Here is a 13,191-nt window from a genome sequence, read left to right as displayed (position 1 = left end):
CCCTCTCCACTAACCCCTCCTCTGTTAATATCCAAGTCTTACTGTAAGGTTCACTATTTTTTCCATTCCTGGGATGAACCAGAGTCTCTAACAAGAGAGAATCCAAGTGTCATCCCTTGACGTCCAGGGGCATCACCATTAATGAATCCTCTAATATCAACATTCTGAGGGTTACCAGTAACTAGAAACTGAACTGGACTAGCTATATAAATACTGTGGCAATAAAAACAGGTCCGAGGCTGGGAATTCTGCATTTAGTAACTCATCCGAAGCCTATTTACAATCACCAGTGCTTAAGTCAAGAGTGTCATGAAATATTCCCCACTTGCCTGGATGAGTGTGGATCCAACAAAACTTAAATTCATAAAGCAGCCTGCTTGATTACACCCCATCTAACAACTTCAATATTCACTCCATCCACCATTTACATACAGTGGCAGCACTCAGTACCATCCATAAGATGCACTGCAACAACTCACCAAGATTATTTAGACACCACTGTCCAAAGACGTACCATCTAGAAGAATATGGGAAACAAATGCACGGGAACATTACCACCTACAAGTTACCCTGCAAGGCACACCCCATCCTGACTTGAAACCATGTAACCATTCCTTCAGTATCACTGGGTCACAATCTTGGAATTCTCTCCCTAAAAGCCCTGTGTATGTAACTTCATCACATGGACTGCAGCATTTCAAAACAGCATCTCATCATATCCTTCTCCAAGCAATTAAAAACAGACAATAAATGATGGCCAAGCCAGAGACATCCACATTCTGTGAACGAGTAAGAAAATTAAAAAAGCCAAAATCAGCAAAATCAAAAATAGCAAAATCAGCCAGAGGCTCACAGATTATCTAAGTGTCTTTGAAATCAAGTACATGTAGTTAATGGAGGATGACTAATACTCTAGGAGCTAAATTGTCACCTAATTGACTGATTTTGGTCTTTGCCTTACAAAATGACTAGGTTCAATTTGTTCGTTTACTGTTAGAACTGGAAAATTAGATGATGTAATTCAACATTGTTTTACAATTATTTATGTGACAGAATCAAATGCAAGAAATTGATGACTGAGCTGTGTGATTTTTGGAAGGCAGTGTTTCCTCTTTTATCGACGTAAAGGCTCAAAATTCACTTGCTTCCGTATTGTTTAGTTTGAAGCCAAATGGATGTCAAAATCTAGAGTTTCATGTTGATCTTGGAATATTTAAAATTAGTTCATAGTTCAGGATCAGTCAACACGGTGCAATAAAGTTTAGAAAAAGCCAGAAAATTAATGGCATGTGTAGAAATGTTATTTTAAGAATAACATTGAATGCTAAAATCCGTTAAAAATGGATTAGAATGCTCACAACCTCTTGAAAATTACTCGAATATCACAGATAACTTGCAAGTATTTCCTTGCAAAAGGGCCAGAATTAATATCCCCAGGTGGTCAGTGGCTAAATGCTTCATATGGTTTGCATTGTGTTAGCTGATTTCAAGCAGGAATGGGTCAAAGCTTTACAGCTGGTCAGAACATCCCTGGAGTACTTTTTTTAAAGAACTGGCTAATATTCCAACTTTTAATTTCCATTGAATGACTTTCTACTAGATACTCACATTTATCGTTGCATGCATAAACAGAGTTTTTTCCGATAAAATTTCTGTCCAACAAAATTGGAAAAATCTGCTTTTTCTCTCTTGCCGGTATATCTTTAAAAAATTTGCTTGCAAGTGTTAATTATGGATAATTTGAATCAGGGTCCTTGGGCCAGATGCGTTTTACCTCAGAATTCTCAAGAAGTTGAATAAAGCAACATTCAAGATCTGTTTCACATTTTACGAATTTAAAAGGATCAGCGTTTTACATACTTGGGAAGGTGTAGAGACTGAATGTGGTTTGCAAAATTCTCAGTAGGAATGAGCATTGGTAAGTTAATTACAGAATAGTTAAGCCGATACTTCCAATAAAATATTCAAGAGTATTTTTGTTAATATATTTATTTGTAGCAAACAAGAAAGTACTTGAGTTTGTCAGTGATTCATTCCTAGAAGATTAATCCTTGACTCCATTTACCTGCCTTGACAGCTCTCTGGAGTAAATAATTCTGTAAACTAATGACCGGATGGGACAAGAAATTCCCTCAGTTCTTCCTTAAATTGGTGAATTCTTTCTTTAAAATTAAGACCCTCTGGTCCTAGACCCTCCCACAAGGGGAATCAACCACTTAGCATCTGCCATCTCAAGCCCCCAAAGAAACATATATATTTTAATAATGTCTCTTCTCATTCTTTTAATCCCCAATAAGCCCAACTTGTTCAATCTCTATCACATAAGAAAATCCATACTTATGATCAACTTAGTGAACCTTGTCTGGACTGCCTCCAATATCAATATATCTTTTCTTTAGATAAGGGAACAGACTCGATGGGCCAATGGGCCTCTTCTCTAATGTATGATTGTGTGATTCAGAACTGTTCACAGTGTTTGTTGTGGTTCTACTCGCCGAGCTGGAAGTTTTTGCTGCAAACGTTTCGTTCCCTGGCTAGGGAACATCATCAGTGCTGTTGGAGCCTCGTGTGAAGCGCTGCTTTGATGTTTCTTCCGGTATTTATATTGGTTTGTTCTTGCCGCTTCCGGGTGTCAGTTTCAGCTGCAGTGATTTGTATGTGGGGTCCAGGTCGATGTGTCTGTTGATGGATGTTCTTGCTGTTTCCGGGTGTCAGTTTCAGCTGTAGTGGTTTGTATATGGTGTCCAGGTCAATGTGTCTGTTGATGGAGTTTGGGGATGAATGCCATGCTTCTAGGAATTCTCTGGCTGTTCTCTGTCTGGCTTGTCCTATGATAGTGGTGTTTTCCCAGTCAAATTCATGTTGCTGGTTGTCTGAGTGTATGGCTACTAGGGATAGCTGGTCGTGTCGTTTTGTGGCTAGCTGATGTTCATGGATGCGGATTGTTAGCTGTCTTCCTGTTTGTCCTATATAGTGTTTTGTGCAGTCCTTGCATGGTATTTTGTAAACTACGTTAGTTTGGCTCATGCTGGGTATTGGGTCCTTTGTTCTAGTGAGTTGTTGTCTGAGCGTGGATGTTGGCTTGTATGCTGTTATGAGTCCTAAGGGTCGCAGTAGTCTGGCTGTCAGTTCTGAGACGCTCCTGACGTATGGTAGAGTGGCTAGTCCTTTTGGTTGTGGCATGTCCTCGTTCCTCGGTCTATCTCTTAGGCATCTGGTGATAAAGTTGCGTGGGTATCCGTTTTTGGCGAATACCTTGTATAGATGTTCCTCTTCCTCTTTTCGCAGTTCTGGTGTACTGCAATGTGTTGTGGCCCTTTTGAATAGTATCCTGATGCAGCTTCGTTTGTGTGTGTTGGGGTGGTTACTTTCATAGTTTAAGACTTGGTCTGTGTGTGTTGGTTTCCTGTGTACCCTTGTGGTGAATTCTCCGTTGGGTGTTCTCTCTACTAACACGTCTAGGAATGGGAGTTGGCTATCCTTTTCCTCTTCTTGTGTGAATCGGATTCCTGTGAGTGTGGCGTTGATGATTCGGTGTGTTTTTTCTATATCTGTGTTTTTGATGATTACAAAGGTGTCATCAACATATCTGATCCAGAGTTTGGGTTGGATTTGTGGTATGGCTGTATGTTCTAACCTTTGCATAACTGCCTCTGCTATGAGTCCCGAGATTGGTGATCCCATGGGTGTTCCGTTGATTTGTTCGTATATCTGATTGTTGAATGTAAAAAGTGTGTGGTGAGGCACAGGTCCAGTAGTTTAAGTATGCCGTCCTTGTTGATAGGTTCGGCCTCCTGTGTTCTGTTATGTATGTCCAGTAGGTTGGCTATTGTTTCTCTGGCTAGGGTTTTGTCAATTGAAGTGAACAGTGCCGTCACGTCGAATGATACCATGGTTTCTTCTTTGTCTATGTGTGTATTCTTGATGACGTCCAAGAATTCCTGTGTTGATTGTATGGAGTGTTTGGATCCGCTGACTAGGTGTTTCAGTTTTTGTTGTAGTTCTTTGGCCAGTTTGTATGCTGGTGTCCCTGGTAGTGATACTATGGGTCTGAGTGGGATGTCTGGTTTGTGTACTTTGACTCATAGCAGAGGCAGTTATGCAAAGGTTAGAACATACAGCCATACCACAAATCCAACCCAAACTCTGGATCAGATATGTTGATGACACCTTTGTAATCATCAAAAACACAGATATAGAAAAAACACACCGAATCATCAACGCCACACTCACAGGAATCCGATTCACACGGGAAGAGGAAAAGGATAGCCAACTCCCATTCCTAGACGTGTTAGTAGAGAGAACACCCAACGGAGAATTCACCACAAGGGTACACAGGAAACCAACACACACAGACCAAGTCTTAAACTATGAAAGTAACCACCCCAACACACACAAACGAAGCTGCATCAGGACACTATTCAAAAGGGCCACAACACACTGCAGTACACCAGAACTGCGAAAAGAGGAAGAGGAACATCTATACAAGGTATTCGCCAAAAACGGATACCCACGCAACTTTATCACCAGATGCCTAAGAGATAGACCGAGGAACGAGGACATGCCACACCCAAAAGGACTAGCCACTCTACCATACATCAGGAGCGTCTCAGAACTGACAGCCAGACTACTGCGACCCTTAGGACTCATAACAGCACACAAGCCAACATCCACGCTCAGACAACAACTCACTAGAACAAAGGACCCAATACCCAGCATGAGCCAAACTAACGTAGTTTACAAAATACCATGCAAGGACTGCACAAAACACTATATAGGACAAACAGGAAGACAGCTATCAATCCGCATCCATGAACATCAGCTAGCCACAAAACGACACGACCAGCTATCTCTAGTAGCCATACACTCAGACAACCAGCAACATGAATTTGACTGGGAAAACACCACTATCATAGGACAAGCCAGACAGAGAACAGCCAGAGAATTCCTAGTAGCATGGCATTCATCCCCAAACTCCATCAACAGACACATCGACCTGGACCCCACATACAAATCACTGCAGCTGAAACTGACACCCGGAGGCGGCAAGAACAAACCAATATAAATACCGGAAGAAACATCAAAGCAGCGCTTCACACGAGGCTCCAACAGCACTGATGATGTTCCCTAGCCAGGGAACGAAACGTTTGCAGCAAAAACTTCCAGCTCGGCGAGCAGAACCACAACGGATACCCGAGCTACAAATCTTCAATCAGATTTTAAACTGTTCACAGTATTCCAGCTGTGATCTGACTAGTGCCTTGTATACTTTGAGTCAGACCTCCCTATTTTATACTCCATTCCTTTGAAATAAAGGCCAATCATCCATTTGCCATTACTATTATCCCATCAAACTTGTATGCTGGCTTTTTGAGATTCACGCAGGAGGACCAATCAAAACCCGCTGTACTTCAGCTTTCGGCAATCTTTCTCCATTTAAATAATTTTCAGCCCCTTTACCAAAGAGCGTAACTTCACATCTTCCCATATTATAATCCATCTACAAGTTTCTGACACTCCACTTAAACTCTCTATATCTCTCTACAGACTTTTAGTATTATCCTCAACGGTTGCCTCTACAGGTACATAGAACATAGAACATTACAGCGCTGTACAGGTCCTTTGGACCTCAATGTTGCGCCGAACTGTGGAACCAATCTGAAGCCCATCTATCCTACACTATTCCATTTTCATCCATATGTTTATCCAGTGACCATTTAAATGCCCTTAAAGTTGGTGAGTCTACTGCTGTTGCAGGCAGTATGTTCCATGCCCCAGCTACTCTCTGAGAAAGAAACCACCTCTGACATCTGTCCTCTGTCTATCAGCCCTCAATTTAAAACTATGTCCCCTTGTGCTAGCCATCACCATCCAAGGAAGAAGGCTCTCACTGTCCACCCGATGTAACCTTCTGATTATCTTATATGTCTCAATTAAGTCATCTCTCAACCTTCTTCTCTCTAACAAAAACAGCCTCGTGTCCCTCAGCCTTTCCTCATAAAACCTTCCCTTCATACCAGGCAGCATCCTCGTAAATCCCTTTCCAAAGCTTCCACATCCTTCCTACAATGTGGTGACCAGAAATGTATGCAATACTCCGAGTGCGCCTGCACCAGAGTTTTGGGCAGCTGCAGCATGACCTCGTGGCTCTGAAACTCAATCCTTCTACAAACAAAAACTATCAAACTGTATGCTGCCTTAACAACCCTAACAACCTGGGTGGCAACTTTCATGGATCTATGTACAAGGGCACAGAGATCTCTGTGCTCATCTCATACCATTAGCCGAATACTCTCTATTCCTGTTGTTCCTTCCAAAGGGAATCACCTCACACTTTTCCACATAAAACTCCATTTGCCAGCTCTCATCCCAGCTCTGCAGGTTATTTATGTCCCTCTGTAACTTGCAGCATCCTTCAGTACTATTCACAACTCCACTGATCTTAATGTCATCTGCAAATTTTCTAACCTATGCTTTTATGCCCTCATTCAGGTCAATTATAAAAATAACAAACAGTGGCTCCAAAACAGACCCTTGTGGTACATCACTAGTAACTGAACTCCAGGATGAACATTTCCCATTAACCATACACTGTCTTCTTTCAGCGAGCCAATTTCTGATCCAAACTGCTAATTCACCCTCAATCCCATGCTTCTGTATTTTGTGCAATAGCCTATCATGAGGAAACTTATCAAACGTCTTACTGAAATCTATATAAACCACATCAACCGCTTTACCCTTAAGTACCTGCTTGGTCACCTTCTCAAATAACTCAAAAAGGTTTGTGAGGTATGGCCTGCTCCTCACAAAGCAGTGTTGACTATTCCTCATCAAATTATTCCTTTCTAGATTATTATAAACCCTATATCTTATAACCTTTTCCAATACTTCACCCACAACCAAAGTAAGTCTCACTGGTCTATAACAACCAGGGTTGTGTCTACTCCCCTTCTTGAAAAAGGGGACAGCATTTGCTATCCTCCAGTCTTCTGACACTATTCCTGTAGACAATGATGACACAAAGATCAAAGCCAAAGGCTCTGCAATCTTCTCCCTGGCTTCCCAGAGAATCCCATTCAGCTCAGGGGACTTATCTATTTTCACACTGTCCAGAATTGCTAACATCTCCTTGTGAACCTCAGTCTTGTCTAGTCTAGTCGCCTGTCTCTCAGTATTCTCCTCGACAACATTGTCTCTTTCCATTGTAAGTACTGACAAAAAATATTCAATTCGTGCTTCCCCCATTTCCTCAGGCTTCACGCACAACTTCCCACTACTATCTTTGATTGGCCCTAATCTTTCTTTAATCATTCTTTTATTTCTGATGTACCTATAGAAAACTTTAGTGTTTTCCTTGATCCTACCTGACAATGACTTCTCATGTCCCCTCCTGGCTCTTCTTAGCTCTGTCTTTATGTCTTTCCTGGCTAACTCTTAACTCTCACATGCCCTAACTGAGCCTTCAAGTATCATCCTAACATAAGCCTTCTTCTTCCTCTTTACAAGAGATTCAACTTCCTTAGTAAACCACAGCTCCCTTGCTCAACCACTTCCTGCCTGATAGGTGCACACTTATCAAGGACACACATTAGCTGTTCCTTGAATAGGATCCACATTTTAATTGTCCTATCCCCTGCAGTTTCCTTCCCCATCCTATGTATCCTAAATCTTGCCTGATCACATCATAATTGACTTTCCCCCAGCAATAACTCTTGCACTGCATTTATATACCTATCCCTTTCCATCACTAAAGTAAATGTAACCAAATTGTGGTCACTATCACCAAAGTGCTCACCTACCTCCAAATCTAACAGCTGGCCTGGTTCATTGCCTAGTACCAAATCCAGTGTGGCCTGTCCCCTTGTTGGCCTGTCTACAGCCTGTGTCAGGAAAATGTCCTGCACATAGTTATGTGCAAACTTGTCTATAGTACATTCACATCCCTCATCCAAGTCATTAATATATTATAAATAATTGTGGAGCCAGCACTGATCCCTATGGCACTCTGAGTTACAGGTTGCCATCCTGAAAATGCTGTCCCCTTTGTCCCAACTCTCTGTCTTTTGTTAGTTAGCCAATCCTATGTATATGCTAACAGACTATCACCATGGGCTCTTACCTCATTTGATAGACCTTATCATATACCTTATCATATACATTTTGGAAATACAAAAGTACTATGTCTTCTGATTCCCTTTCATTCATTCTCTGCTAATTCATCAAAAACATTCTTTACTGTTGTTTTTATTTGCTTTTACATTCTGGACTTCCTGTCCCACTCTGGGTAGCATTCTCTAAATAGCTGCCCTGCAATGTTGCTGTACTTTTTTGATTTATATGCTTATGTTTCCTCTCTCCCCCCTCTACCGAGCTTAAATTCGATGACATTATTACCACATTAAGTGTTTCTGTTCTTTAAGATGTGAATTTTGATATTTTCCATGTGTCATTTTAGGTGAAACAAATTTCAGAAGATCCACCTTGTAAATGTCCAAATAAGTTTTCGGTGGAACGTCTCTCGCAAGGACGATATCGTGTTGGAGAAAAGATCCTATTCATTCGGGTAAAATATTTGAATGATTTATTTTTGTATGTTATCTTTAATCTGTGCATATTAATAAGGTAAAGGCAGACACAATGAAGGAAAGCTATATAGGATTACAAGCTACAAAGGATGATAGGCAGAGTTAATTGTTCTTTTATAAATGGCTAGCATTCAGAGCTGAAAATTTCCTACACTAATTTGACAATTTGCATAATCTGTGTACATACAGGAAAACATATTACAGTAACATGAACTTTGTTTTATGAACTAATTATTCTGTGTTTCATCAGGATTTAAGTACTAAAATAGACCAATGCATAGGGCTAGTTGATAAAGTATAGTTGATACTAACTCTTTATCTCTTGTCTATTGATTTTGTTTCAAGGCAGCCTTAAAGGATTCAAATCTTATTTGTGTGAGATCAAGGATTATATGTAAAATAATTATTGCCATACTCAAATCAGTTCTGTTGTGAACCAAGGTTAAAAAAAGCTCACCTTGTGGCGCCCTCTGTCTCTTATCTCTTGGCTGTGGCCAGATCGCTTCTGCAGTCCCTAACAGAATTCACCCAGGTTATTTGGTTTTCGCTCGCAGTGCCAAATCTTGTAGCAGAATTTAATTAGCAGGGATCTGTGAGAGCAAAAAAAATTAACAATAATCAAAAATCAATTGAACTGACAACAATCAGCCTTTATTGTAAATACTGCAGCAGTTTGGAAAGAGGAGAGATCCAGTTCTCTGTTTCCCTTCCAAGTTTCACACCTTTAAAAAGAAAAGGAACACATTATATACATTAAAATATGCTAACCAATTACAGATTATCATGAAATGTGTCATCTGTAACACTAAACCTTAGTCTAAAAAACACATTAATCATTTGCGTCATTCCATAACTCTGTTTCTATTATATGGACCTTTTGTTTGGGCTGAGATCTGCAGTTCAAAATATACAAGGAGCCATGTAAAAGATTACTGAAGGTTTATCAAACTTATGGAATTTGTTTACATTCAGTCTGGTCCTGAAAGTTGTTTCTGACCTTTTGTCTTTTAACTTGCTAAATTATAACTCGAGAATCGACCAATTTTTTTCCCTTCATGCAATGTTAAATGTTGCCCACAATACCACACTTTTTAAATTTAACGCAAAGAAGGTACTGTATATGTAAAGTCATTAATCAATATATATAGTGACTATAAAAGTCACTAGATTTTTTTTAGATTAGATTACTTACAGTGTGGAAACAGGCCCTTCGACCCAACAAGTCCACACCGACCCGCCGAAGCGCAACCCACCCATACATTTACCCCTTACCTAACACTACGGGCAATTTAGCATGGCCAATTCACCTGACCCGCACATCTTTGGACTGTGGGAGGAAACCGGAGTACCCGGAGGAAACCCACGCAGACACGGGGAGAACGTGCAAACTCCACACATTCAGTCACCTGAGGCGGGAATTGAACCCGGGTCTCTGGCGCTGTGAGGCAGCAGTGCTAACCACTGTGCCACCGTGCCACCCACCATAAAATATAAAATAGTAAATGATATAAGTCTTCTCAAGTTGAGGTTTTAAAATTTTGTCATGATTCAAAGGAGTCTTACCTTCCAACTGATGAATAAATGCACACCAAGAGTGATTTATATAAACTGGGAATTTCTGAAATAGACATTATCCTACCAACCATCTACTGTAAACATCGCCATCTCCTCCACTCTCTCCTCTAACAAGAACAATGAATCCATGGATTTCTTCATCAAGTGGATTGAAACCATTTTATCAGCTACCACCGATTTATACTCCTTTCCCAAAACCCACCAAGCTGAACTTTTTGAAAGTAAAAGCATTCCCTTCTTTTTCCATTAACAAGCCCATTAACTCCCTTTCTAACTACTGGGAAGCAAATAATACTAGAATAAACAATCCCAAAACTGAGAAAAGACTGGAATAGACTTGGTTGCTTACTTACAAGCTGATGAGATAGGTATTGAAAATAATTATTATTTGGGGTCGAAATCAGATAGAAATAATATGCAGAGTATGGTGAAAAAGCAGCAGATTTGTACTCTGTAATGATATTCATTTGAAGATCTGGGACAGGTGCCCTGGGCCAAATGGCCTCCCTCTACAATTCTGTGATTAACTGTTTTTTGACTTGTAATATTTTCTACTATTCAAAGCTTTAGTTTTAGGTTAAACCTTTTATTGGCTTCAAACGGGAGATGCAATACCATTTACAAATAATGGCAAGTTATTTACATGTTTTGTTTTAAATAACCACAGACCAATTAATTCTTCAATTTATTTTGTCCACTTTTTGAAAATGAAGAGACAAGAATCGCAATATAGTACTAGCTAAAGTTCTTACTCAAAATATTTTTGTAGCAACCAGCTGTGAATATCATGACAGCATACATTTTGAAATATATTTTAGTATAAAATCAGACATGGATATGAAGTTTAGTAACACCAGTCACAACTGATCCAAACTTAGTTAAAACTAATTTGTACATCATCAGCTGGAACATTCTGCAGCTTTGGACATACTTTACAATGTGACAGGTTTCATAATTACTCTGATAAATTCGAATTATATACTGTGGCTTAATTGTTTCAATTAGTTTTACAAATATTGACCCTTCAGAAGCAGCTGAATTTGTCATATATTTTATTAGTAAGATGAGCCTGGTGATTTAATAATCTGCTAACAACTACAATTTGACCATGTGCAGAAAAAGATGGTTTTCCTGTGGGAACAGCACAGTTCAGCCAATCTTGTTTGTATCAATATCAAACTTGAACACCCTGTACATAATTTATAACAGAAAGGATTGAAGCATTTTCAACATCTTTTGTAAGATAGCAACACATCTTAATCTTGGTTTCCATATTCATTTTGTGTCTGGTATAACAGACATGACTCATGATGAGTCAGCAGTGCAAAGACCAACGGTGTGCTCAAAGGAATGGTAAAACTATCAAAAGTTAATGCATGTAACACTCACTGATATAGCATAACTTTGCTAAAACTGTTATTCTTGTTACTAACTCCAGTTCAGACAAATAATGTTTCATTGTCATTCTTAAGATAGCTGCCAACATTTGGATGGATCAGAATGAAAGTCTAATTGTCATTTATGAATTTCTCAAATTGCTTCAGTCTCATTTTGATTCTCCCTAAGTTTGTTTAATTGTTTCGATAGTAATAGCTTATACATTGTTGACTGCTTGATGCACAGAAGCCACAGATTGCTGGCTCAAGTGAGGCATTCAAAGAAATTTAAGACAAATAGAAATAGGGAGAATCATCTGGTTTTCCAGTTTTGGACCCTGTTTTCTAACATTAATTCTCAGGATTATTCATCAGGCTACAACTTATTTCCACTCTCAATTTCCCATGAGGTAGTGGTGTTGGGCCACGTCCATGAACCATTGCAGGATCTGTCATGAGGTACTTTCATGCAGCTGCGAGGTAGAGAGTCTTGATCTGTTACTATATTCTAGGCTCTGCCTGCAGCAAGGTATTTATACCTGCTGTGGTGATGCTTAATTTAGCTCCTGTAGAATACAAGCTTAAATATGGTAATGAAAGATTTGATCAACATTTACTGCAGCTCCTAATATGCGCACATATTACAGTCACAGGCGCTTGTGTGTTGCAGCTAATATTAAGCTGTTCAGTTACAAGCAGTAGCATGTCATGTTTCTGAGAAAGTAATTTCTGAGACCTTGTTTGTGCTCAGGTCATGTGCTATGGTATAGTAATGACATCATGAAAATATCTCTTACAATTACATTGCATATTAACTGTGAGACTTAACATCCGTCTCCAAAGATAAAAAAAAATCCTAACAACAAATGCATGGTTGTACAGACCCATAGATTTTCAATTTGGTCATAATATAAACAAGTAAAGACAGTTTCTACAAGATTAACAATTCAAACTTCAATATAATGCTTTGGAGTTTGCATGATGTCAAATTCCCTATTCCTGAGATGCTGCCTAACCTGCTGTGCTTTGACCAGCAACACATTTTTAGCTTACTACATGATGTCTAACCAGTCAAGCTCATCTGACTGTGAAGGTGAAAGTGAAGGTTATGGTCATACTCTACCTTTGTTTTGTCTCTGACCACAATATCATCAGCTTTGCAAACAAAATAAGGTACGTTTTCAATAATGTTATCTGTGTTCTGCTGGAATAGGTCAGAAACGCTACTGTCGAAATGGCATTCTAAATCCCAGGATGGTTCTGTGAAATGAACAGGCTAGTAGCCATCCATGCTTCATATTCAACTTAGAAAAGAATCTTGCTGTTATCATGACTCACTGGAGTCGCACACTGGAAATCAAGTCACACTATACCAGATTCATCACAAATGATAAATTTTTAAAAGAAATATGTATAATCCCGAAACTACCCACTTTTCAGACCCAAACTGATATAAAGCATGGACCACGTTTCTGTACTTAATGCACAGACTTTGTGATCTGTGATTTGCTGAGAGATGTTACCAGACATGCCACTTACTGAGGTACGTCTTTCAGGATGTGTAGTGACAATATGTTAGCACTAGCTTCTATGCTGATTTTTGCTTTTAATGTATATTGACCTGTCTTTTCAAGGCATATGATGTTAATGGGTGT

General features: G+C 39.5%; 1 protein-coding gene across 1 annotated transcript in view; it reads left to right on the top strand.

Annotated features, from left to right (window-relative positions):
- Positions 1-13,191, top strand: part of LOC132824271 (growth arrest-specific protein 2) — a 171,849-nt gene that overhangs the window by 110,475 nt on the left and 48,183 nt on the right. Inside the window, exon 7 of the mRNA XM_060838608.1 lies at positions 8,456-8,563. Within this exon, the coding sequence (XP_060694591.1) occupies positions 8,456-8,563 (108 nt within the window). The remainder of the gene's footprint in view (positions 1-8,455; positions 8,564-13,191) is intronic.

This window comes from Hemiscyllium ocellatum, chromosome 18 (genome assembly GCF_020745735.1).
Source record: "Hemiscyllium ocellatum isolate sHemOce1 chromosome 18, sHemOce1.pat.X.cur, whole genome shotgun sequence".
In the NCBI taxonomy this organism is placed as follows: Eukaryota; Metazoa; Chordata; class Chondrichthyes; order Orectolobiformes; family Hemiscylliidae; genus Hemiscyllium; species Hemiscyllium ocellatum.
The sequence above is the reverse complement of the archived record's forward strand: the minus strand, read 5'-3'. Positions and strand labels throughout refer to the sequence as shown.